The following is a 27,499-nucleotide window of genomic DNA, read 5'->3' as shown; positions in this document are numbered from 1 at the left end:
GTGCCTGCCTTTCGCAACCTCCTCGGTTCTCAGCGATCCCGGGCGGCAGGGCGGGCGGGCGGGCCCGGGCTGCGGCGGGCGCCTACGGCTGGAGCCTTCCTCGGCGCGGCGGGTCGGCGGGACCGAGTGCACGCTGCTTGGCGCCGCAGGCTGATCCCGCCGCGTCCTCGGGAGCTGTGATGTTGGGCAACTCTGCGGCCCGCGCGGCGGGCTCGGCGCCGCACACTTCGCAGCAGACGGCACCCCACGAGGACCAGGAGAACATCAACCCCGAGAAGGTGTCTCCCGCCCAGCAGCCCCGGACCCGGGCCAGGCTGGCGGTACTGAAGGCCGGGAACCAGCGAGGTCCAGCGCCGCCGCCGAGGCCCAAGACGCGACGGGTAAACAGATGAGCGGATGCATGGGTTCAGCAGGCAGAGGAGGGCGAGAAAGCACCCTCTGGGCTATTTTAGGGAGGTCTGGGTCTGGATTCCCCCTGATCCCTGGTTTTCTGGCGTGTTGGGATGCCACTGGGGTAGTTTGTCCCGTTGCTCTCCCGGCCAGCACTGTGCGTTTGCTGCCTTCTGCTCTCTGTTGGGTTATTTTTCCGTAGATAATGGGGTCAAACCAAGCCAGCCCTACAACATGATTGTGGTCTCTACCCGCCTCCACACCTCTCTCATAGCTTTTAAACCTCAGGCACTGCTCTAGGACCCGGACCTCCTACCACCTCCCCCTAGAGGGAAGTTAAGAGGTTACCTCTCCTTCAGGAAAGGATATAAAAAATACTTTGCTTTTGGTAAATTCCGCCATTTTCCCGGATTTGCTCTGTTGCTCCACCCCGGGGGTTAAAGTGGTGAACCAACATGTTTTTGCCATCTCTTTCCTAAACTTGTCATCATTCTGCAGCTCTTGTGGCCTTGATTCGTTTTCTCTAACCTTTGTATGAATGCCTGTGACAAATTGGACCATCCCTTCTTTTCCTTGACTACTCAAATTTTCTTGCCTGGATTTTGCCCCAGAAAGTTTTATTTTCCTGATAGAGTATTTGGGAGTAAAAGCAGTGACTGAGACCCATAAGAGGAAGAAAGCAAAACTCCATTTAATAAGCTCAAAGCCAGTTACTGGTTTCTTTTTAGGTTGCACCCCTTAAGGATCTTCCTGTAAACGATGAGCATGTCATTGTTCCTCCCTGGAAAGCAAACAATAAACAGCCTGCATTTACCATTCATGTGGATGAAGCAGAAGAAGAGTCTCAGAAGAGCCCAGGTGAATCTAAAGAAACAGAATGTGAAGATGTCCTGGCATTTAATTCAGCTATTACTTTACCTGAACCAAGAAAACCACTGGTGCCTATTGATTGTCCAATGGATGGTAGTTTTGGTAAGTTCTAACGAACACCTGTATCAAATCAATATAATCATAATTATTAAATAGGTTGGATTAATGATATTTTGCATTTTAAGACATTATCTTACCAGATCCTTGCTACATTATGAGTTAGGTTTAATGTCACAAGTTTAGAAAGGGTGTGATTTATCTCAGACCTCATTGCTAATACATAACCCCAGTGGCCTACAAAAGAACCTAAATGCAAATTGGGTGCTCTTTCCAGTACACTGCTGATCTCATCAATTTAGGTAGATCTCAACCCCTGGTTTTAGCCTGACTCTGGAAATGTCTGCACCATTAGATTTCAGTTGTATTCATTCCTAAGATTCACTCGGTGCATTCCACTTCAGAGAGGGCTGTGTGAGCGTGCAGCTTGACCTGCTGTGATATTGAACATCTCTTTCGGCTTTAAAATTTTGTTTCTGTGAAACCAGTCTGAGCGATCCTCTGACGCCAGAGAGGAACGTTGTCCTGTGAGTCAGGAGTTGAACCATAGGTATTTGTACTTAACCACGTGTAAGGAGAGTAGCTGATCTAGACAGCTGTGCCCAGTGTGTGCTGCTGGCGCTTTACGTGGGGCTGTTGAGTCACTGGACACAGCTCACTAAATCCAGTCTCATTTCACTGTTAGCTCTGTTAGTGAGAGGTAGTATGGAAGGAGCAGCAGAGCCCTTTGGAATTAATGTAATTCATGTATTTTATTTAAAATTTGCAACAAATTTTAACCTCTAAGTGAACCTTGAAGTGAAAAGAATAATGGATGATGTTCTTTGCTTCACAAGGTAATTTAAAATTACAAAAGGTGTTGTTAGCCTGCTTCTGGGTGTTGCCTAGATTGTGCTTTGAATACATCAGACTGGGGTCTGTAAACTCTTAGGGTAAATCCTGTGTTATCTTAGAATTTGGATTTTAACCTGGTCCTATTAGAACCACTGTGCCACTGTCTCTCGTGGAAGATGAATGATACTGTAACATAATACCTGATCCTCATACTTATTTTCCTGTTATTGGCCGGTCAGTGTTTTTTCTTGTTACTATCATTCTAGCCCTGGCCGGTGTGGCTCAGTGGTTAGAGTGTCAGCCCGTGGACTGAAGGATCCCGGGTTCAGGTCCAACTGAAGGCATGTACCTTGGCTGCAGGCTCCATTCCTGGCCCTGGTCAGTGTGGGAGTGGGAGGCAACCAATCCATATGTCTCCCTCTCATCGATGTTTCTCCCCCTTCCACTCTTTCTGAAAAGAAATAGAAAAAACATCCTTGCTGGGAGGATTAAAAATATATATCATTCTAAAGCTAAGTGGACAGAGGTACTAAAACCAGAGTGAAGTATCTGTATACTTTGTCCTGGGTGGAATAAATGCTTTGGTAGTGTGGCACTCACTGCAAGGGCAGTCACTTTGGGCTATTAAGTAGAAAATTAAACAGTGAACTTAATTGTACCTTTGAATCCTCCTAGAGTCACCACACACTATGGACATGTCAGTTGTGTTGGAAGATGAAAAGCCAGTGAGTGTTAATGAAGTGCCAGACTACCATGAGGACATTCACACGTACCTTAGGGAAATGGAGGTAAAGGCTCTCAGAATCCACTTTCTGTTCTGCGGTTTATTCAGTGGGGAAGTAAAGTGGAGGGAACACCTGTCAGTTTTTAACTGCCCGTGCGTTACTCTAATGCTGTTCTTGGGTTTCTAACATATAGCAGCTTTGTTAACGTAGAATAACCTAACTGCTTTAACACTATGCTAAGTAACTTTCTCAACAGATTAAATGTAAGCCTAAAGTGGGTTACATGAAGAAACAGCCAGACATCACCAACAGCATGCGGGCCATCCTCGTGGACTGGTTAGTTGAAGTAGGAGAAGAGTATAAACTCCAGAATGAGACCCTGTACCTGGCCGTGAACTACATCGACAGGTTCCTTTCCTCCATGTCCGTATTGAGAGGAAAACTCCAGCTTGTGGGCACCGCTGCTATGCTCTTAGCCTCGTAAGTCGGCTTGGTTCATTGAGTTAAAAGTGATCAGTACCTTTCTGTGTAGGGAAGAAATGTGATTTTTAACAGTGTGACACAATACACAAGGCAGAGTCGGTGACTACTTCAGTGGTGACAGGTATGGATGAAATGTTCCTAATTTAGGACACAATTTTTCCAGCTCTGGATCCCAGGGTACCTTATTGAATGAACACGTAGACTGGCTACATTTTAATACACTAGGACTAGATTACAAAGTTTTAAAGTGGTTCCTTCCATTAAAAAGGGCTTTCCAGCATATGAGCAAAATGTTCTAAGACATAAAAACTTAAACTTTAAAACTAAAACATAAAGTGTTTGTTTTTCTAAGAAAACTTCCTAAACTTTCAGTTACTTGGTGAACTCTAGCATTGTTTCTGTCTTGGGAAGTCTCATGTCTCTCATTTACTTTCTTTGCACTGGGAGAAATATCTTAAACGTCCTTTATTGGTCTGGGTCTTCTAATTAGCATTTACCCAGTCGCTGCTAGAAGTGGTCATCAGTGGAAACAGGCAATTGGCGAAAGTAGGTTTTGGATTCATTCTGTGTATTCTGGTAGAGGGATTTCAGAATTGGGATATTCACACTTCTCTTTTAGGACTGATTACTTAAAACTTTTTTCATTGTAGAAAGTTTGAAGAAATATACCCCCCAGAAGTAGCAGAGTTTGTGTACATTACAGATGATACCTATACCAAGAAACAAGTTCTAAGAATGGAGCACCTCGTTCTCAAAGTCCTTGCTTTTGACTTGGCTGCGCCAACAGTAAATCAGTTTCTCACCCAATACTTTCTGCACCAGCAGCCTGCAAACTGCAAAGTTGAAAGTTTAGCAATGGTATGTTCTTTTCATTCTGTTGAAGCAAGATTCTTAGGTCACAATTAGGGGCAAGCCCTAGTTTCATTATACAGCTTTGGTCAAGGGGTTAGTATTTCAGGGACAGACTCATGCTGCAGTATGGAAGGAAGACTCCCTGCCATTGGCAAGAGATAATAGAAATTATAGTCCTGGGAAATGGTAGCCAGAAGAGTTATTTTAAAGGTTACTAAAAGCGCCCTGGTGGGGTGGCTCAGTTGCTGGGATCATTGTCCTGCACACCAAGAGGTGGTAGGTTCAGTTCCCAGTCTAGGCACATACCTAGGCTGCAGGTTTGGTCCCTGGTCGGGGCACATATGGGAGGCAACCAATTAATGCTTTTCTCAATAGATGTTTCTCCCTTCCTCTCTTAAAAAGACAATAAAAACATCCTCAGGTGAGGGCTTTAAAAAGTTATCAAGAGGAGAGAGGACTGAAGGAAACACTAAGATAGTGGGCAAATCTAAGATGCGGCCGTGGGAAACTTTCCTGCGGCTGCGCTACAGCAGTCAAAGCCAGGAAGAAATGAGGGCAGAGGCAGACGTGTGAGGTTTGAATTCTAGAGCTCGTGTGGCCATCAAGTCTATTCCTTTTCATTCCAGTTTTTGGGAGAGTTAAGCTTGATAGATGCTGACCCATACCTTAAGTACTTGCCGTCGGTCATTGCCGGAGCGGCCTTTCATCTAGCACTCTACACAGTCACGGGACAGAGCTGGGTACGTATCACGTCTTCACACACCTACCTTGTGACTTAACCGCTTGTGCTAGATCCGTTAACTGTTTTCCTCTATAGCTGATGGTTGTCTGGGTGCACTGACCTGGGAAAGCTGTTGAACGCTGTTTAAGCTTCTGCTTGTTAGGTAGAAAGCTTATTACTTGGATTTGAAAGGTGTGCCTTCCACCCCGCCGCAGGGAGAGTAGTAAACATTGATCAAAGTCAGCATAAAAGGTGGAATGCTGGCTTGAGAAAACTGGAAGACCTGCTGGTTGGTGTTTAGTACCGTAATTTAACAAGACTCAAGCTCAGTGCCAACTGTTAACTCGTGTGCGCTCCTATAAACAACTCAGCGGTGCTCTCCCTCTGCAGCCTGAGTCCTTGGTACAGAAGACTGGCTATACCCTGGAGAGTCTGAAGCCTTGCCTCCTGGACCTTCACCAGACCTACCTCAGAGCGCCGCAGCACGCACAGCAGTCCATCAGAGAGAAGTACAAACACTCCAAGTAAGACCAGGAGTAGGCGTGAAGGAGCTGGCTTGCCCGGGCTGTCCTGTGGCTTTATTAAAGGGCGTAGAGGCCGTTCTCCTGGCAGGCCGTGTGCCGTCACGCGCCTGAGGGAGGGCAGAGGGCCGGGCGTGCGTGTCTGAGGCCGCTCACTCAGGCAGGTGGGAACTGCATTGAGTTCCTGGTACGTTCCCTTCACTCCACGGATGTTTACTAAAAGCAGGTTTTTTCCTCCTTGCAGGTATCACGGTGTTTCTCTCCTCATCCCACCGGAGACACTACATGTGTAACAGCGAAAGACTGACTTTGTTTTCTGAGTTAAATCAAAGTCTATGGTGTACAGTTTTTATCTTAGGTTTTAACTTTACAATCATTTCTGAATACAAAAGTTATGGTCAACTACAAATTATGGTCTCTATTCCTTTTTAAATGGTTTTAATTTGTATATCTTTTGTACATGTAACTATCTTAGATTGTGGCTGATTGTAAGTGGTTTTGTTAAAGTATTAAGGATGCCAGCTGTCAGGAGAGTAAGAATTAATAAATTGATTTGGAAAACTTGGTTTGTAAGTCAAATAATTTGACTTCAGGGTTTCAGTCAGAAAAATTAATTTCTCCTATGGAAGGCTTCTAAAATTTAAAAACTTGAACTATTTTATAGTTTCAGGAAAACAGACAATAGTTCTGACCCTCATTTTCCCGAGCGTCTGGACTGTTTGCTGGCGCACATGACCTAAGCGTGTCTGGGGTAACTCTGCTTATTTACCAGCCATGATGATCCTCTGTGCACCCTAAGAAAATGCTCCTCCATTCCTTGTAGACTTTGACACTTGGCTGAAGTGAAAATTATTTAAAACCTTGTTACGTTTTCCAGAGGGTTTATTAAGAGCATAATGTAAAAACTAAAGAAATGACTAGATTTTTAAATGGATTTGTGAATAAAAAATTCCCAAGGTTGCTAGCACTTAAATAAATATCCTTTTAATAGTTATATACACAAAGACAACCACGTGAGCTTTAATTGGCAGTTCTCTTCTTTCTTCTCTTTTTCACTAGCTTTTTACTTGGTGCTTTGTCTTGTTTTGCACTGACAGTCTGTATTCTGTGAATAAAGTAAATTAACAGTTTACTAACAGTATTGGTACTGGAAGCTGATTCCACAGATGACTCGCCCCACTGTGCTTGTTAAATTCTGAATCACAAAAATTGGAGGCCTTATTTATCCAGTAGGACATAACATGTGCCAACTATGAGAGTAAAACGCCCTGAAAGGCATCCAAACAGTTTTACAGAATTAGGTCTTAATGTTTATGAACCTCAGGCTGAAGGAACCAAAGAACAGCTAGATTTCTAATGAGAAAGGGGCATCTTTGTTTACAGTAGGGTAAGGCGAGAATAAAACCAGAGAAGTAAACCAGAAGTTGTCACCTGATTTTCTTCGGATCCTTGTCTGGTTCTAAAATGATCATCTCCTCTTCTTCGCTGTCTGACAGCACTATCGGCGCATCTTTAGGAAAATGGTCAGAGAGCAGCATGAGTGCAGGCACACCTCGCCTCACTGCGCTTCGCTTTACGGCACTTAGAAGATGATTCGTTTTTTACAAATGGAAGGTTTGTGGCAACCCTGAATTAAGTCTATTGGCACCATTTTTCCAACAGGCTCAGATGACGGTTAGCCTTTTTTAGCAATAAGGTATTTTTTTAATTAGCTATGTCCATTGTTTATTTACTGGGAAACCAAAAAATTTGTGACTTGCTGTATTGTGATGGTCTGCAAGCAAAACCTCAGCATCTCTGAGGTAGGCCTGTAATCTCTTGGAAAGTTTCCATAGCAGCGATTCTAAAACTGTTTCCATACAACCAGAGCCCAGGCTACTCTGGGTGCAGGCTGATACGCCTACTTGGTTCTTTCCTTCCCTCAGGTAACTCCTTCGAGCTTTGAAACAGTACGTACTTGATTCCCAAACATGTCTTTAATCATGTAATCACTTGGTACATGTCAAATAGAAAAGTTAGGGGGAAATAATTTTACAGACATAATATAGCATCTTGAAGAACGAACTTGGAAACTGAAGTCAATACGCCAATTGAACTACTTGTGCTGCTCTATAAGGTACCACAATTTATCTTAGAATTTGCTAAGTTTGAAGATCTAAATTTTTAATTTCTCCCTATTATATAACAGCACTGGAAAAAAAATAACCTAGAAGCACAATTGTTGGGTCAAAAGGCATATATACCTTCCAAAAGATATTGCCAAACCCTCTGTAAATATTGTTCCAATTTACACTCCAAGAACGTCTATGAAGAACCCATTTTCCTATACAACCTTGCCAGGCTGATATTTTTAACACTGCCCAATACAGCAGTCAAAAATTGCTATCTCATTTTTTGCTTTGAATTTGTTTCCTTCATTATTACCAGGGTTGGCATATGTAATTGGACATTTGTATTATATTTGAGAATTACTTTGTATCCTTTGCCTATTTTTCTCCTGAGCCTTCATTAATGACATATAATGTGAATTAAAACCCTTTTCCCAGTTGGTTGTTGGTATATCAGGTCTTTGTATTTTGAGTTTTCAATTAGTTTTGCACTTTGTTTACATGCTTTAGAAAGGCTTTACCTGCTCCATCCCAATTATCTCAGGTCCCCTTTATTATTCAGTTGAAAATATGACCATCAAATATTCTAGCAGCTAACCTTATTCCTAGAAAACAGTTCACAAATATATAAAGGGGCATATGCAAGGGTGCTCAGCGTAGCACTGAAACAGTAAAGATATGGTAAGGACATAATTTATCAATAAGGGAATTACTAATCCAGCTAGTGACATTCAACACTACAGAATTCTAAGCATTTAAAGAGTGGCTGATGTATATGTAATCACGTGGAAAGCCTAAAGCTTTATATATGGCTCGGTGTGGAAGCACCTTACATGCTGTAAATAAATACACGGGCCAAGCTCTGAGGGAGACGCCAAATAAAGTGACCACTAGGAAAGTGAATACAGGCCCCGATCAATGGGGATCACCCCCAAGACCACAGCAGGCTCAGTGACGTTTATAGGCGCTACTTTCCTTCCTCAAAGGCAGGCAGGCGGTGCACCACACACTCAGTACATGCACCCTTTAGTTCTCTGCCCACCTAATGCCTAGGTCCTTCCTTGTATGATTGCTATTTTTACTACATGAAAAAGCTCCTCATGATTACTTTCTAGTATGGGCCAAGCAAGAATGTGGTTTTCTTAAAAGAAACATCCACTGGTCAAATCAGGTTCTCTAGTTCTAAGGCTTTCAGAATGCAAAGAACACCCAAGACCCACATTCCAGGTAAATCTGGAATTTTGTACCAATACTGCTCATGTGGGAGCCATGTGTGGACATGTAATTTTTTATTGACCAGAATTAAAATTTAGAATTCAGCCCTGGCTGGTGTGACAGTGTGTTAGAACGCCGGCCCTCCCACTGAAGGGTCGAGGGTTCGACTCTGGGTCAAGGGCGCATACCTGGGGTTGCAGGTTCAGTCTCTGGCCCCCGTCAGGATGCATGCAGGAGGCAACCAATTGATGTGTCTCACACAGGGATGTTTCTCTCTCCCATCCTCCCTCACTTCCACTCTCTAAAAATCAATGGAAGAATATCCTCGGGTGAGAATTGACAAAAAATGAATAAATAAAATTCAGAATTCAGCTCCTCAGTCACACCAGCCACATTTAGTGCTCACCACCTGTGTGTGGCTAGGGTACTGTATGGTATCAGACAGTGTACATGTAGGACTTTCTGGTACTGCAGAAAGTTCTATCTGGACAGCACTATCCTAGTATGTTATGTTACAAGCTTTATGTTTCAGGCTTGGAACTACAGAAAAAAAGGAGCATGCAGGAGTAAGATTTTTAAGAAATCTTCAAAGTCTCACTCGAGAGAGATTCAAAGATGGCACAGATTAAGTGGAAGCTAAAGACACTCCAAAGAAACCTCCTTAAAACTGGATGACACAAACATACATAAAAGAAAAACCCCCAAAACATTGTTACATTGAAAATGTAGCTACATCTACATACCAAAGAGCTACCACCACACCACAAACAAGCATATTCTTTTAGAAAAGAATTGGAGTTAATAATGCAATTAGCTTCAACAGTTTAGCTGAAATTTAGTTCCTCTAACAACAGGAACTAATATAAAAATAAGATCCCTATTTTAGGGATATTTTAACCTATAGACAGGGATAGATCATATATACATATAAGTACATATGTAACTTAACGTCTACATAGAATATAATATAAGCCATGAAGTACCACCTACCTTGGCTCCCAACGGTGGAGACCTCTGGGGTGGCGCCCGCTTCCGCACTGTGGAGCCCGGTGGCTCCACCGCTGCTGCCTTCCTCCTCGTCTTCCTCCTCGGAGTCTTCGAGATCCCCCCAGGAGTTTTCTACTCCTTCCCCGATTTGGGCAGTGCCAGGAGTCCAGAGCACAGGTTTAGAAACGCTTAACAGTTAAGGAAGCTGCATAACAGAAGCCCGGCTCTGCGGTGCAGGCTGAAAAAGACCAGGCCAGTCGTCTTTTAAGGCAGCCCCGGCCTCAGATCCCCAGGGGAAATCTGCCCCCAGCTATGCTACGGGGGCTGGTCCACGAAGATAAACCTAAATCGGGAGCTCGGGTGGGTGTACGGAGAATGGTGAGAAACAGACTGGCTGAACGTTTCAGCTGTGTCCTAATAAACCTGGCAAAAGCAGGAATGGCAAGAACGATGTGTCAGTGCAGAGAGAGGCTGACCGTGCCCCTGAGATCAAAGAGCCATTTTCCAAAGGAAAATGAAACACTAATTTGGTCTTAAAACAGAATTTTCTGGGTTTCATAGGACAGCTGAAGAGAAGGTGGATGTGAGACCGACTTACTGACTCATTACTCTCCTGTATCTTAAATGCTTTCTCTAACACAGTGCAGTGTTTCAGAGACAAATTTCAATATGTGCCCCTTCCGCAGCCCTAGTAACGCGCAGCGGCATGAACCTTCTTGTTACTGGAAACAAATCAAACCACAGCCGATAAAGATACACTTCTGGAGGAGGCTCGGCCTCAGCTATGATTTCTTCTGCCTTCTCCTCTACATCGGAGGTATCAACAGGGGCCTTTTCCATTTTAAATGCTGTGATCCTTTGTTTTGCTATAGACTCTGCAAAGCCAAATTTTCCACCTTCTTTCCTGTGCGGGTTTTTTTGGGGCGGGGATGTGGGGGATGATGGAAGGAAAGACAAAAAAGGTATAAAGTTAACTATATCCTTTTGATAAGAAATACTGGAACAGTTATTTAACTAACTTGACTTCACCAATTTATTATGCATATCAACAGAAATAATGCAAAGACCTCTACTGACTTACTGAACCATGTGCCAAGCACACGCTAGGGGCTTAAAGTGGGTTATTTTCTCACCCTCGAACCAGCCGTACAGGTAGGGGTTCACCTCCCATGCTGCAAAAGACACTGAGGTGCTGGCTACAGGGCCTGCTTCATGTCACGTGGTGGGAAGATGGGAATCAACCCAGTTTGGTCTCTCAGTTAATTTGAGTTACTAAGTCTTTTCTAAGAAAATGTTAAATTTTTAAAAAATATACTTTTATTTGGTGACTATTAAGTTTTTGTTTGTTTTTTACTCCGACCCCAGGATATTTTTTCCATTGCTTTTTAGAGAGAGTGGAAGGGAGAGAGAGACAGATCAATTGGTTGCCTCCTGCACGCGCCCCCTAACTGGGGCTGGGGATCGAGCCTGCAACCGAGTCCATGGGCTGATGCTCTGACCACTAAACCAAGCTGGCTAGGGCAAAAATGTTTGTATTTTTTTAAAGACAAATATTATATGGCTTTTCAGGACAGACTGTATAAATTGGAATACAGTACAACAAACAGTTCAATCAACTTTCAAAAAACATTTAGTATATTCAACTGAGATTAATAGATAAGGAAAGATCCAAGTGTGTGGTTACCTCTGTGAAAGAAGAATCCTTAACAGAGAAATCTATAAAACGGCCATTTAGTTCTAACAATATTAAACTTACCTAACTTTCTGGTCATTCTCCAAAGCCTTCTGTATTAGCTCTGTAATTTCAGCTACTTTCACACCAGCTATTTTACTGCATCTCAAAACCTATTTATAAAAATGAACTGTTATTTAAAGACAACAAACCAGCTTTCTCTAATAAAACCAAGAACGAGAGTAGTTTTCCTGACTTTATAATTAAAGCAAGTTGTGAGTTGTTTTAAAGTATTTGAAGGACTATCACACACTAAGGGAAAAGACCCGGAAGTGTCTCTGTGATGCTGTAACAGACAGCAGTGAAAGGCCACTGACACACATGCTCAGGGAGCACTAACTCCCTGTGTGTGTGAGTGAGCCACAGCACCAGGACCACACGTGGTTGCAGAGTACCCCTGGAGCTTTCAGAAAGCCAAGGTTCTGGGGCTTCAGGGACCTAATGGATCAGTCTCTCTGGAAATACGGACCTGGGAGTGGTCATGACACTGATAATGACGGTGATAAGAAACACTGCACACTTAATATATGCTACAGTGCAACATATCTACTTATCCTTATATTCTTCTAATAAGGTGTCACCAGTAACATTACTCCATATTTTACAGATAAAGAAACCAAGGCACGAAGATATGAAATCATTTGCCAAAGGTCAGTTAGCATAGCGCAAAGCTGGAATTCCAACTAAAGCAGTCTGTGCCCTTAAGCACCTGCACCATATGGTGCCTGGCAATCTACTTTCTAAAAGCCCCACTGAAGCTGACATGTAGCTGGATTTGAGAACTGCTTATTATACCCAAATTCTAAAAGTAAAGCTATCTTTTAACCTAATTTCTATTTCTGACACTGGTTTTTGGATAGAAATATGAATCTCTTTCTTCACTGGAAAGTACAAAGTGTCCCTCCACCTAGAAGGGTAAAACCCTGGAGGGCCATACGTGGGAGCAGCAGGGAGGAAGGGAGCTTAAGTGTAGCCACCAGTCAACAGAGGTAATGACAGTACTGAAACCAGATTTTAACACATCCCAGAATCAATCACTGGGTAAATCGCTGGGTTTTAGTTAAAAAAAATTAAGAAAAAGCTTCTAAAAGAAGAGACTATTCTTAGTGGGACATTAACCACAGCACTAACTTGCTCATTTAGCAGCATTATCCCCCCGCTGGACTGGATGGTACAAATCTCTCGATGCTTGTTCACGGCAATCACCAGCAGCCCATCCATGACACGTTCCTCTCGCTCGCTGGGGTCCACCAACAAAAATGTTCTGAAAGGAATGTTAAATGGACCTGAACAAATCTTGTAAATTTTAAGATGATGGATATTTTTAAATGATGGCATTAATAAAGTCAACACTGTGAAGGCCTAAGCCTTAGATTTGAGTCACTTTAATGGGAAAAGATACAAGAGACTTTGTTTTTATGAACCCAAAATAATGCTAAGTATATATTGCTAGCTGTCACAGTAAAATGACATTAAGTTCATACTGGTTTTATTTTTTCATTATTTTTTATTCTCATCCAAGGATTTTTTTTATAATTGCTTTTCAGAGAGAGGAAGGGAGGGAGAGAGGGAGAGAGGGAGAGAGGGAGGGAGGGAGGGAGGGAGGGAGGGAGGGAGGGAGGGAGGGAGGGAGGGAGATCAATGTGAGAGATGTCAATTTGTTGCCTCCCGCACATGCCCCCCCCCGGCTGGGGCCTGGGATTAAGCCTGCAACCAAGGTACATGCCCTTGGCCAGAATCAAACCCAGAACACTTCAGTCTGCAGGCCAGCGTTCTAACCACTGAGCCAAACTGGCCAGGGCCATAATGGTTTTATTTCAATAATATACAGTCAAAATCTAAAGCTATCATTTTGATTAAATAACTTGTGGTTTATTAATAAAAACTTAAGATAATTTGATCAATTTTAAAGTCTCCTTAATGGCCTATACTCTGAAATTCTTCTAGGTTCCGCTATTGGCTCATTTAAAAAATGCTGTATTTCTACCCTAATGGTAGCTGCTAGTCACATGTGGTTACTGAGCCCTTGAAATGTGCTGATTCAAACTGAATGGACAATAATGGATTTCAAAGACTTAGTAGAAATGAAATATATTTCATGAATAACTTTTAAGATATTGATTACGTAATATCTTAGCTATATTAAGTAAAATAAAATATGTAAAAATTAAATTTACCTGACTTTTTCCACCTTTCTAAGGCCTGGGAAATTTTAAATTACATATATGGCTCAAGCTGTATTTCTGCCTGGCGGTGCTGGTCTGTCCCCCTCATGGAATTCAGTATGTCAGTAACTGAAAGGTGAATGCTTTTCTCTAGTTCTTATTCATAAAATCGTTAAAATATGTATACCTCCCTTAGTTTCTACAAAGGGGCAAGGTGCAGGCTTTCACGTGAAGGCAGTGGCGCGGCCCCGGGCCTCCAGGTCTGCTGTGGTCGGAGGAACCAGCAGTGAGTGTGGAAGCTGCTGGGAGCTGCAGGAGCCGAGATTCTCCCACGCGAGAACCATTCGCTGTGACCTACTCCCGGAACCACTCCATGTACCATGCTCCAAAGTCCTGCTTCTGTTAATCCTCAGTAATTCTCACCCCACTTCCCCAATTAGAGCCTAGCCTTCAATCTCTTAACACCTGCACATCTCTAGGAAAGAGAAGACCCTACCATGCGGCAGGTACATTCATAAATTTACGACACACCATGAAAAGAAAAACGTGGAGTCTGTTCATTATAAAAGAGTTTGTCTTTTCTATCGAGAAAGCTCTTTGCCAACTAAAGCCCTTACAAAGAAAAGGCTAAAGTTAGAAATGCAGTTTCTTCCTGAACTATCAGCTGCTTGTTCATTTGTCCATGGCACACTTGAGTGAAACAACAAAGTTCCCAGCTGCACTGGTCACTTCAGCCACAGCGAGGAGACTCACCCTTGCTGGAAGAAGGCAAAACTGACGCAGATCGGCATGTGGTGGATGCTCAATGGGACAGGGTCCCGCTCTTCTGCAGTGTACTGTTTGAAAATAAAAGCCATGAGCATACAAAATAATCATTTTGCACATCAAGTATTAAAACAAAAAATGAGCTTCCTTGAATCCTCATTGAGTACCTAATAACTCCTTTTACAATTATCTACCTGCCTTTGCCACTCATGTTCCTTAAAACTTTATGCATTAGTCAAAAAGCTGTATTGAGGCATATTTTACATACCATAAGTCCACTCACTGTAAGTATAGGATTCACTTTTTAGCACATTTTCAATACATTTATAGTTATGTAACTATCACCACAATCCAGTTCTTTTTACAGTTCCATTACCCAACCCCCCACACTTCCCTTGAGCCTGTTTGCAGTCAGTTCTCACTTCCAGCCCCAAGAAACCACTCATCTACTTTCTGTCTCTCTAAATCTGCCTGTTCTGAGCATCCCATATAAGTGGAATCAAACGACTTTTTTAGTCTTTTGCACCTGCCTCCTTTCAGCTCACATGTCTCACCCATCCTGTAGCATGTATCAGTGGCTTGGTCCTTTTTACTGCAGAACTGTAGTCCACAGTATGGACAGACCACCTTTCGTTTTTCCCTTCAGCTGATAAACATTTAGATTGTTTCCAGTTTGGGGCTATTACAATCATGCTATGAACATTCACTAAGTCTTTGAGTGACCATACACTTTACTTTCATTCCTCTTGAGTAGATTCCTAGGCATGGAGTTTCTGGGCTGTACATGTTTGCACTTAGCTTTTTAAGAAACTGCCAAACTTTTCCAACGTGGCTGTATCATTTCACATTACCACCAGCAATAACTACAGTATTTTTAAACTGATATCTTTTTATTTAAATGTTTTTACTGACTTCAGAGAGGAAGAAAGAGGGAGAGAGAGATAGAAACATCAATGATGAGAGTCATTGACTGGCTGCCTCCTGCATGCCCCCTACTGGGGATCAAGCCCACAACCCGGGCATGTGCCCTGACCAGGGATCAAACCCTGTTCTCCTGGTTCACAGGTCGACTCTCAACCGCTGAGCTATACCAGCCGGGCAACTGATACATTTTTTTGTCTACTAAGCACTCTCTACTTGTTTTTACTTCCTTATATTATCTCCCTTCTCTAAAAGAACATCTCTATTGTTAAAAAACCTCTGTCCCTACCTCTAAGTCTTTAACGAGTCTGCTCCAGTCTAGTGCCAAAAAGCAGCATCATGAATGACTGCTTAGAGAATCTGGGCCTTTGATGTTTCCTTTTGTGACCCCAGGACTTGAACTACCAGCACAGTGCACTCTCATTATTCTAGCATGTAATTTACATAAATTAAAGCGAACATACTCAACATACAAGAGAAAGACAACATAAACTGAACCAGTCAGTGGTTTTCAAAATGTGGTCCTTGCACCAGCAGCATCGGTATCACCTGGGAGCTCGGTTAGAAATACAGTATCACAGGTTCTGCCCCTACCCTCCTCTGAGGGTAGAGCCTAGCAGTAAGTTATAACAAGCTTTACAGGTATTTCTGATGGACTTTGCCACAGAGCAAACACAAGCATCTCACTGTGCTGAGAATCATGTATTTTTCACACACGTGATCCCTAAACATAACACAATCACTTCATCTAACGCTCAAGCCACAGAAGTCATTTGTTCTGTTCTAGAAAGCCAGGCTACAGTGTGCTTTTACTGAAACTTGAATAAAGGAGAGTTGTAATTTCAAGGACAATTTTGACCATACATAGTTTTTCCTTTATGAACACATTTCAGAACATACCTAATTTCCATCTACACCAAGACTTGACCAATAACAAGTTGCCTGCGCATCAAGGATATTCATTCAGTCACAGAGAGGAGCATGGCTCACACTGTGGGAGCTTACCAGTGTTACTTCCTCTCCTTGGACAGACACGTCAGGTCTTCGGAAGTGACACAAGGCTACAATTGCAGCAATGCTGGCAGCATCAATAATATTTCCATCATGATTTAATAAATGTAGATCCACACGTATTTGCCAAACCTGAAAGTGCATTTCAAACAAAAATAAGTCCTAACTGATCACGACCAGTGGCTATGTAAAAGGAAAAGTAACACTATGTGCCAATATTTCTCTTGCTGTTAAAACATGGTTACTCCTCTTAGTATCAATAAAACTGTATTTAGAAAAATGTTAAGCCAGACCAACATCTGAAATACCAATAGTTCACCCTTCTATGAGTCATCTGACAACAGTAAAATATATGCTCAAAACACACGGAACCATTCTACTTTTTTTTTAACCTCACCCGAGGATATTTTTTCCATTGCTTTTTTTGGGGGGGGGTGATTGGTTGCGTCCCACATGTACCCCAACCAGGGCCAGGGATTGAGCCTCAACCGCCATTCTAAATTTAATACTAATATTTCCCTAACTCCAAGCCCAATTATATTTTTATTGTGTCTCCTAACTTAAAAACTTCAAACTCTTAGGTTTTACTTGACAATATTTATGATAACTTTACAAGTAATGCAAATAGGAAGTGTCACCTTCAAGCATGGAATGTGGAAAGGCTAAGAGACTTTTCTGGAGTCAAAAAGATGGTCAAAATACCCTAATCAAGACTACAGTTCTAAAATCATCGTGCAGAACAATTTATTGAGAATAAAATTTCCAGTGTCAGGCTACCACTGACTCACTGTATGGCGCTGTGTAAGTCAAGAACACTATCCAGATGGAGGATTCAATCTGTTCTTCAGTTCATCCATAAAAAAGGAAAACAGCCCTAGCCAGTTTGGCTCAGTGGTTAGAGCGCTGGCCCATGGACTGAAGGGTCCCCAGTTCAAATCCAGCCAAGGGCATGCACCTCGGCTGCAGGCTCCATCCCTGGCCCCGGTCAGGGCTTGTGTGGGAGGCAACCAATCCATGTGTCTCTCACATCGATGTTTCTCTTTCTGTCTCTCCCTTCCACTCTCTCTAAAAAGCAATGGAAAAAAAAATCCTCAGCTGAGGATTTAAAAAAAACACATTACCTGCTTCTATCAACTCACTTAAACAACATAAGAAAATAAATAAAAATATATGAAAAACGAGTTCTTTGAATAAGACATTTTCACACAAACTCAAGTTGCTATTTTCAAAATGTTTTTTGTCCCTTCAGAGGCAGATGACACAAAGTTCTATGGGTGGCACTCAGGAACATTAGAAGTGAAGTGAACCAGTGCAAAAATGAATTAACCAAAGCTCTAATTATGTACAGATACAGAGATCCATGAATTAACAATATTCATCCTAAGATGAAGCATTTTGGGCATATTCCCCACCTTTTCACCAGCAACAACACAGAGAGATTCTGTGTCTATACACTTCGAATTTCTTAGACATCTTTCCAAGAGACGATTCAACTTCACCAAGAGATCTGACTGCCTATGAAAATAGGAATGGGCTAATGTCATGAAATATGACACCAGGCATTAAAACAATACCTTGTTACTGCTGCTATGTTATCCTCTGGTTAAAACAGTTTAAGAAGATGATTCAAATACCTGCCAGGTTCAAAAGCTGGGGCAGCCATCTGAGAGAGTTCAAGGTTAAAAAAAAGAATACCTTCTGTTGCCCTATTGAGTTTTGGAGAAACAAGTTCACAGGAAACCTGTCCAAGTACTCTGCAAAGAGAAAGTATAAATCTGCTGACTAAATGCATTTCCTTTACAATTAAAAAAAACCTAAAACAAATACCAATTAAGTTTCAGTCTTACCCTGAGTAATAAGACACTCAGCATGAAATATCATTAGAGGCTTATTACATATAAAGTATAGTAGTAGAATATATACAGGAATAAAATATATATTGGTATACCCAAACAGATACAAAAAAAAAAAACTCTTATTTACAATACTAATTACTCTACAGAACCTTAAAAAAAAAAATCAGTGACCTTAACTTCTCTTTTCTAAAACAAGTATCTATGGATACAAGACAGCACGATAGCAATGAAAACTTGAGATTTCTTAAGAGTTTTCCTATGGCACGTTCACCAATACTATCTGACCAAAGTCCTCACAACTTGCAAATGAGTATTAAAAACCTAATTCTCATGCCACTTGGGGAAACAGGTAAGTAGGACAAGATGTGCAAGAAACAAATTCAGTGCAATCAAGGACTGTGTGATACCCATGTAACAGAAAATATGTTTATGATAAAAAATTTAAAGTGTGACTGTAAATCCAAAAAAAAAATCTTGCATTAAACGAACTATACTAATTTCTGGCAGCGAAACCAAGTACCGTCCAGACGGCCTAGCTGCACCGTAAACAACTGAGCCAATTAGGTTCTTTTCAACTCCCTCCTGTTGAGCTACTTGAGCTCCTGACTTGAAGGCTTTGTTACCTTGTTTTCCCAAGTTCCACAATACAGCACCCGTAATCTGTTCCGAATGTGATCTTGATGTTCCTATAATCATAGGTTTGTCTGCCGTCCAGCCGCTGCAAGCACAACATGCATTCGTTCAGTCCCTCGACAATGCTTAGTGAGCAGCTACTTTGCGCCAGGCCCGGGCTAAGCACCTGCAGGGACGTGGATCCCGACCACCCCTCCACAGCAAGGGGAAACCGGGAGCCCGGGCACTGGCAGTCGCTGGGGTGACTCGAGCTGTAAAAAGAACCCAATAGAGCCGAGGAAAACCTGGGGGGCTAGGAAAGCTCCGGCCGCCCCCAGGGGCTCCGGGGCCTGCGAGGGCCAGGTCTGCGCGGCCGGGCCACCCGAGCGCCCACGCAGCCCGGGCCACTCGGGGCCGTTTACCTTCCTCTCCTCGATGGCGCGGAGCAGGAAGCGGCGCTCGCAGTTTGAAAGCGGTGTCTCCTTCATGCTGCGGGGTCACGGGACCCACGGACACCGGGATCCGCGCGCGGGGAGCACGCAACCCCAACCCCAGCACGCGCGTCGCGCTGGCTGGCGGCGCAGGCGTTTTACGTCATCAGGGCTCGGCGGCGCCACCGCGCAGGCTCAGAGCGCGGACCGCGCGGGCGGAGGCGGCCGCGGTGCTGAGGCTGGCGGCGCTCTCCGTGGAAACATCTATTTTATCGTAAAGTGTGGGGGCGGGGCGGCCCCCAAAATAAGCGTCGGTGGTAGACACTGACTCCAGTGCAGCGCTCTCACCGCGCCCTCTCCTCGTTCTGGCGGGGCGGGCTGGACAGGTGTCCCTGCCGCCCGGCCGGTGAGGCGGGCGAGGCGGGCGAGGCCGAGCGTGCGGCGCGCTCTCTGCGGAAACACCGGCGGGAACGGGCGGAGGCGGAGAGTCGGGGGCCAGGGTGCGCCGCGGTGGAGCCTCGCGCGCGGGCGACGGGCACTGAGGCTGGCCGACCTCGTAACCGGTGTTGTCGTAACTGCCCCGGCCGAGACAAAACGCGTTGTTAGGTCTTCCAGTCTCCCCTGTTATTTATTTTAAACCGATAGACTGACTTTAATGGGCACAGAGGAACCTTGGGGCGTCGGTGCCGCCCATCCCCGGGCTCTTTTGGAGGCATCGTCCAGCAGGATTGAACGCAGCAGCTCCAGCCGCCTGGGTTCAGATTCTGCCTCTGCCAGGGCTCGTCCTCTGACCCCAGCCGCGGTGGCCCACCTGCTCCGCTCCACTCACCTGCAGAACTGGAGGGACAGGCGTACTGGGAGGGCTGATAACGAGGGAATGCGTGTAACACGCTCCCAGCGGCGCCCCGCGTGGTGTAGGCTCTAGTACTGAAGTGTTTGCAAAGTGTTACTTTGTTTCCATTTGCTTCAGGTGTGGCAGGCCCTGGGTCGCCTACACAGGCGCCTTTCCGTTTCTTTGGTCTCTTCACACTTTTTTTTTCCTCTCTCTACCGCGGATACAGTGTTGCCTCACTTTGTGCCCCTTGCAATTCATGTACTCAGTAAATTCCCTACATTATTTGTGAGCGCCTCCGGTGTCCTAAGAATAACCCAAGTGCTGGAGAAACGGGGTGGACAAGATCCTATCCCTCAAGGAATTTATATTCTCTTTGGAGGAGACAAGCAGTAGAAACAAATGAATAAAAAAAAATTCACATGCTAAATGCTGTACAAGAATGGGGGTGCTATTTCAATAGGGGTATTTGCAGGAAGAGCTCACTTTGTAGAGGTGACATCTGAGTTAAGTAAATTCTTGGTGGGGAGCAGCCTTGATTTCATCTGAAGGAAAGGAAACGTGTTTCAAGCAGAAGCAGCAACGTGAGCCAAGACTGAGACAGGCTGAGACATGGTCGGGAGACAGGCATTGTCAAGTAGGCGGAAAGTGCACAGAAATTATGTCCACATGCTCAGCTAGTTGATTGATTTTCAAAATAAGCAAGAGGATTTCAGGATGCAAGACATTTAAGTTCTTTCACAACATATGTACTGTACCTGTTTATAGTACAGTTTCACAACAGAACTCCTGGCTAAGTTCGTCATTTAAACCCTTGGGTTCTTTCAGTGCACTTTTAGTAATTTATCTTTCCCTTCAGAAGTGAAATAGGCCTGTATTGAAACAGCCAGTCTATCCTTTCCTGGGAGGCAACTTGGTTGTGGAGAAAGAATGGACTTTGGCTTCAGGTGGACTTTGGGTGAATTAAATAATCCTGAACTTCAGCTTCTGTATCTTTAGGTTGGAAACAATAATTACTTTGTGTTAAATGGTCAGAATGACAGCAACTAACACAGTGTTGTGGACACAATAGCTATCGAAACAGTTTCCTTCCCTTTTTGGCTTGACAAGGCTTCCCATGAAACTGCCCAAGGTCCCCATGTCAGCTCGCTGTCCTGCAGTTGCCGCTTGATTACCGTGCCCTGGCTTTCCTTCCACTTTTGTAGAATTCACATCGCTCTCTCTTGCGTTCACTATGTTGTAATTTTAACACTGCAGTATTTGCCTCTTGTTAAAGTTAATCCAAAGGTGTATAACCCCTCCCCACACACATCCACATACCATCAGAAAATAGATTTACTTGACAGACTTGCTTTTAGTAAGAAACTTGAAACTGAAGGGACCTTTGTTTCACGCTTTCAGAGGGGATAAAAAGTTTTTGAAGTTTGAGAAGAGTTTCAGGCAATGTTGTATAGTCTGCTTTTAAAAGAATCAGTTTGAGTCAGCATATTAACCTGGATGATCTTGTCTAACTGTAACCTGGTTTTCTACAAAATATTTGAGTACACATCTCTTTATTGGACATCTGTTGCTTTGCCTTTGACCAGCACCTCTATTTCTTAGAGAAATGCCCTTTTCTGAACCTGCATGATTCAGAAACAGTGAGAATCATGTCACTGTTAACAGTAGGCACGGGTATGACCAGGCCTTGCTAATCATGGCACCCACCCCTCTCTCCTCACTGACTGTTCACCCAGGCAGGGCCAAACAGAGTTCTTCCATCAGCCTTGACATGTGAACTCTGGGAGAGAATAGGTCTTTCCTTCTCTAGGGATTATAAACCCTAAGGACCACGCAAGTCTGGAACTCTCAGGGGCCATCTTGCCACCACATGGAGGGAACCTGTTTGAAGATAAAGTCAGACAGAGGCCAGCAGCACTGAGAAATGAGAGACAAGCGGAACCCTTATGTAGACAGAGTTTGCAAAGGTTCTTGGACTTCCCAGTTGGTGAACCAGTACATTTGAATTGGTTTTTTGTTATGTGCATCCGAAAGAATCCTGACTAAATACACTCCTACTATAGTGCCCATATCTTATTAACCTTTGTAGCAACCACAGAGACTGGTCGTGTGCCTTGTGAGTAAATGAATGAGTGGCCTGTTGCAGCACATCTGGTGAAAGATGTTGACGCGTGGATGAATAAATGAGCAAATAGGAGCTTTCATTTCATTCACCGTATAATATGTCTGCTGTACAGTTCGTCCATAGGGAAATTGGTTTTCCAGAAATGATCCTGGAAAGAAAGAATCCAAAATGTTAAGGTGTTTCTCTCTAGGTGGTGGAATTCTGGGAAATATTTTTCATTTTGAATTTTTTTCTTTAGGAATTTCCCAAATCTTCTGTAAGGGATATGAGTACCTTTTATCATCAGAAAAAGTAAAGAAGAAAAAAATAATGTTATGTTTTCCTTTTCTTGTTCTCACACATTTAACTGTTTCTTTTTAAAGGAATTTTGGCTTCAATTACATTTTCGCCTAGACATTTGTTTAATTGTTTTTAAAGACTCACACTGGAAAGCACATAGTTAACATGTGAAAATATTTTATATATCAAGAGGTGCTATGGTCTGAATGTTTGTTTCCCTCCTGATTCATATGCTGAAATCCTAACCCCCAAAGTGATGGCGTGAGAAGGTGGGGCCTTTGGGAGGGAGGGTGGAGCCCTGAGTGATCTTATAAAAGAGATCTCCCCGAGCTCCCGGGCCCTTGCACCAAGTGAGGACCCCACCAGGAATCCGTGACTCCAAGGAGAGCCCTCACCCAACAGTGCTGGCACCCCGATCTGACTTCCAGCATCCAGAGCTGTGAGCAGTACAATTCTGTTGTTTATAAGCCGCCCGGTCTGGTTACTGGGTTTTAGCAGCCCGCGTGGACTAAGATGACAACTGAGCACTGATAATCAGATGTCGTATGATGTAGTGTGTATCTCCTTCCATATTTTTTCTTTATATGACAAGTTTTAAAAACCCTAGATTATCAAGTTCATGTCTGGTTTCTACTGAGTAGTTAAAAGAGCTTCCCCTTTCATTCTTGTGTTACTTGGTATGCTCAGGAATCTATCATGATCCCTCATTATTATTAAGCTTTTCCTGTATGTCTAGAGCAGTGATTTTCAACCTTTTTCATCTCATGGCACATAAACTAATTACTAAAATTCTGCAGCACACCAAAAAATATGTTTCTTGTCGATCTGACAAAAAAAAAGGTATAATTTTGATTCACACCAGATGACTGTTGTGTTGGCTGATGTCATTTTTTAATTTGACAGTAGAAGGGAAGAGAGATCCATGCCCCTGACTAAATAGTCAGGTATTGCATGTTTAAAAAATCCTTGCAGCGCACCAGTGTGCCACAGCTCATTGGCTGAAAATCGCTGGTTTATGCCCAAGCCGGTTTGGCTCAGTGGTTAGAGCGTCGGCCCTCAGACTGAAGGGTCCTGGGTTTGGTTCCGGCTGAGGGCACGGACCTGGCTTGTGGGCTGGATCCCTGGCTCCCGTTGGGGCACCTGCGGGAGGCAACCAATCCGTGTCCCTCTCACATCGGTGTTTCTCCCTCTGTCTCTCTCCCACTCTCTCTGAAAAGCAATGGAAAAAATATCCTCGGGTGAGGATTGGGGGAAAAAAAAGAAGAAAGAAAATCACTGGTTTAGATGAACAGAAAATGACCAGTGATCAGGTGATAAACACAACAAATGAGGGGGAGAGGAGCGGGGACGCCTTGATTTCCTCTGCGCTCAGACCGGGGCAGCACACGGGTAACCCCGGGCACAGGAGTGAGGCAGGTGGCTCCGTCCCGGGCGCAGGACTGAGGTCGTGACCTGTGCTCGTGGGTGAAAGGAAGATCCACACTCATTGATAAAAATCGGCAGGAAATGATGTGATTTAATGTCTAAATAGTATATCCCAGAGACATTCTGTGCCAACTGGTTTTTACAGATAAAATCTTATCTTAAATAGAATTATAAATAATAAAAGTAGAGTTGTTATTGTGGGTTAAGCTCATTATAACTCAACTATTATGGGATATGTGGTAGGCAGGATAATGCCTCCTCCAGGAAGATGTTCTCACCCCAGGCCCAGGAATGTATGTATTTATTAAACAAAAAACCTTGTATGGCAAAAGTTATTTTGCAGGTGTGATTAAGGTAGAGATTTTGAGATGGGAAGATTGTTCAAGTGGACCCAGTGTGATTACGAAGGCGAGGGAGGCAGTTAGAATTGGAGGGAGAGAGAGAAGGTAAGGATGTGAATAGAAGCAGAGGTCGGGGAGGGGAGAAGATGCGATGCTACTGGCTCTGAAGACAGAGGAAGGGCTCGCGAAGCAAGGGCTGTAGGCAGCCTGTAGGACGGGAGGGGGAGGTCGGGCCCAAGGCCGCGCACGACCCACAGAATCATTGGGTCCGGCCCTGCCAAGGCCACGGCAGGCGGGACTTGAAATTCAATGAACCTAGGAGCTTTTCTCATAGCTAATTTTTAAGTTGGTTATTTTGTATGGTCCGTGAATGATGTTATAAATACCCAAATGGCCACTGGCAGGAAAAAGCTTCCCAAGCCCTGCCTAGAAGCTGGAAAAGGCAAGGCAATGGATTCTTCCCCTGAACCCCCAAAGTGAGTGTGGTCTTACTGACACAGCTTCGACTTCTGACCGCCAGAACCGTGAGGTAATAAATGTCTGTTGCCCTGAGCCACTGAGCCTGTGGTCATTTGTTACAGCGGCAATAGGAAACTAATACAGACTTGCCATATAAAATCCGGAGCGCCAAGTTGCAATTGAATTTCAGATAAACAGCAAATATATTTTTTTTTAAGTGTAAGCATGCCGCACCCTGCGCAGGGAAGTGGGGGACCCTGAGAGGGAGCGGCGGGAGGTTAAACACCCAGAGACGGGACAGTTTAAGCTGGGGCCGGGGGACGCTGCCCTCAGACGGGGAGACGGACCCCAAGCAGGCCCAGCGTCTGTCATACACCCCGAGGTGACAGTTCACGGCAACTGCGGGCAGCCGAGAGGGCCGACACCACCCCTCGGCAAGCTTCCCCAGGACATGCGGCTTCGCTGCACCCGGCAGCACCTTGGGGTTCTCTGCTGTTAGAGCGGCACCCGCCCTCCACGGAAGCTGGCGCCTGCCCGCCGCCCGCTGCCCGCTGCCCGCTGCCCGCTGCCCGCCGCCCGCCGCCGCACCTCCTGGCTCTGGCGGGACACGTCGCGCAGCGGACGGACCTGTCTGCAGGCACGGCTTTGCCCGGCCGGACTCGGCCCCTCAGGGCCCCAGGGCCCAGCCTGGCTCCTGCCCGCGCCCCGGCGGCCTCCGGGGTCAGCCGCTCCCCACGGAAGCGTATCCGATCTGTTCCTATTACCGCACTGGACACGTCTGTACTAGGAAACGCCTGGTTTGATTACTCCAACATCCCTGCCATGTCTGAGGCTGGTTCTGATGTTTGCTCTGTCTGTCTGGACTGCGTTTTGTGTCTTTCGGTGTGCCTCCCAGTTTTGTGTTGAAAACCGGACGTCGGGTACAGGATAAAAGGCACTGGGCTAGGGGGCCCGTGTGATGTGTTGGTCAGGTGGGGGCATGCGGAGTATTCTATCGTCCTATGATTTGCTCTCAGTCATTTAGTGAACCTGGGCCCCTGGGCTGTGACCTTTACAAGCTGTTCTTAGTCTCACACCCCACCCTCCTTAGGTTGAGACAGGAGGTCTGGGGGAGTAGGGGTGCGTTTAGATGGAGCTGGGTCTTCCCCTCCCCTCCCCCCAGCTCAGGTAGCTCTGGGGAGACCGAGCCTCTAGGGCAGGTCTTGTTCGGCCCTGTATCAGAGTGGCTGCTTTCCCCCTCCCTTTGCCAGAGGCATGAGATTTTTTTACCCTCAGTCTTCACTGTGAGAGCCTGATAGGGCTTCTGGAGGTAAAGTCACAAAAGTGTGGGAGCCACCCTATGCATGTCCCTCCACCCCCAACTGGAGTTGTACCTCTCAGACTTGTTCACACTGAACCTCCAGCGACTAGTCCATCGCCGCTTGGCTTCCCCGCCCCAGACTGGTTCCTGGAGAGCTGAGAGTGAGCTCCTGTTCCCGGGAGTTGAGGTTTCCTGTACCCGCCTGCCTGCCTCCTCTCCAGATCTGTGCCCGTGACAGGCTTGTCCTGTGACCCCACCTCTGTGATGGGTCTAAGAAAAGTTGTTGATTTTCAGTTTGTTCGGTTTTGCTGGTGTTGTGTGGACAGGAGCGATCGTTTCCAAGCTGAGTACCTGCTGGACCAGAAACTGGAAGTTGCGTGAAGCGAAAGCCTAAGACAGGTTTTCTTGTTTAACAAACATGCAGGTGACACTTACCGTGTGTCAGGCCCTAACGTAAGCACTCGTAAAGCTGAATCCTAATAATTCCCTATAAGATAGGCAGAGTTATTATTTTACAGATGGGAAAACTGAAGGCACAGAGAGACTGAGCAATTAGCCGAGGGCCACACAGGTAGTTATCACAGGAGCAGGACTCATACCCAGGCAGCTGGTCTCAGAGGACTGTGTGCAGGGGACGGGGGAAGGGGGAAGGGGGATGTGGGTCAGCAATATTGTGATAAGTTTACACAGTGACAGATGCTGAGTTAGGTTAGTGAGGTGACTGCACTGTAAGGTGTAAGTGTTAAATCACTATATTGTACACCTGAAACAACCACACCTATATGGTATACCAACTACACTTAAATTAAAAATTTTTTAAAGAGACTGTATTCAGCCCGGCCTGTGTGGCTCAGTGGTTGAGCATCAACCTGCGAACCAGGAGGTCGAGGTTTGATTCCCGGTCAGGGCACATGCCCAGGTTGTGGGCTCCATCTCCAGTGGGGGGGTTGCAGGAGGCAGCAGATGATTCTCTCTCATCATTGATGTTTCTGTCTCTCCCTCTCTCTGAAATCAATAAAAAATATATGTATAAAAGAGAGACTGTATTCATAACCACTACCCTGTGCCACTTGTCATAAATGGGAAATCACTTCTGTGCCACGTGGGTGATCTTCGCCTTAACACTGAAGCAGCTCGTTTCCTTCCTCTGTGAGGATCTTAACCTCCTCTCTTGACTACTTTGCAATTGACATCTATTTAGAGAAGAAAGCCGCTGTTACGAGCTCACCCAAACTCAATTTCTTATGCTGAGACTTGACACGCAATTAGAAGTACAGTCATGAAGTGGGCTCATTAATGCAGCGAGACACCAGAGCCCAGCTGTAATCCCAAAGCCTGCACTCAGGCAGGAGTGAGAAGGGCACTGAGCTCTTATTAAAAGCAACAGAAGTTGTACGTGCAAAAGTGGTGTTGGTTCTTGATCGAGAGACTCTTAGAATGTGTCATTTGTACAACCTTAGCCCTGAAGCCCAGGGAGGCTGC

The 27,499-nt window shown here is 44.7% G+C and overlaps 2 protein-coding genes across 2 annotated transcripts; one reads left to right on the top strand and one right to left on the bottom strand.

Moving 5' to 3' along the window:
- Positions 1–68: 68 nt before the first annotated feature.
- Positions 69–6,594, top strand: CCNA2 (cyclin A2). The gene is made up of 8 exons (XM_016201539.2): positions 69–380; positions 1,119–1,362; positions 2,827–2,939; positions 3,133–3,356; positions 4,010–4,217; positions 4,838–4,951; positions 5,323–5,456; positions 5,698–6,594. The coding sequence occupies exons 1-8, from the start codon at positions 180–182 to the stop codon at positions 5,744–5,746; spliced, it is 1,287 nt and encodes a 428-aa protein (XP_016057025.1). The 5' UTR covers positions 69–179; the 3' UTR covers positions 5,747–6,594.
- On the bottom strand, positions 6,422–19,401 carry EXOSC9 (exosome component 9). Its single transcript, XM_016201540.2, has 12 exons — positions 19,248–19,401; positions 18,837–18,931; positions 17,992–18,111; positions 17,770–17,872; positions 16,352–16,489; positions 14,414–14,496; positions 12,627–12,759; positions 11,520–11,608; positions 10,521–10,667; positions 9,767–9,951; positions 6,885–6,963; positions 6,422–6,558 (listed from the first exon to the last, which is right to left on the bottom strand). The coding sequence occupies exons 1-12, from the start codon at positions 19,311–19,313 to the stop codon at positions 6,474–6,476; spliced, it is 1,323 nt and encodes a 440-aa protein (XP_016057026.2). The 5' UTR covers positions 19,314–19,401; the 3' UTR covers positions 6,422–6,473.
- Between the last annotated feature and the right edge of the window lie 8,098 nt (positions 19,402–27,499).

The sequence above is a fragment of the Miniopterus natalensis genome, chromosome 4, assembly GCF_054644295.1.
Source record: "Miniopterus natalensis isolate mMinNat1 chromosome 4, mMinNat1.hap1, whole genome shotgun sequence".
NCBI classification, from domain to species: Eukaryota; Metazoa; Chordata; class Mammalia; order Chiroptera; family Miniopteridae; genus Miniopterus; species Miniopterus natalensis.
This window is presented reverse-complemented; position numbering and strand designations above follow the sequence as displayed.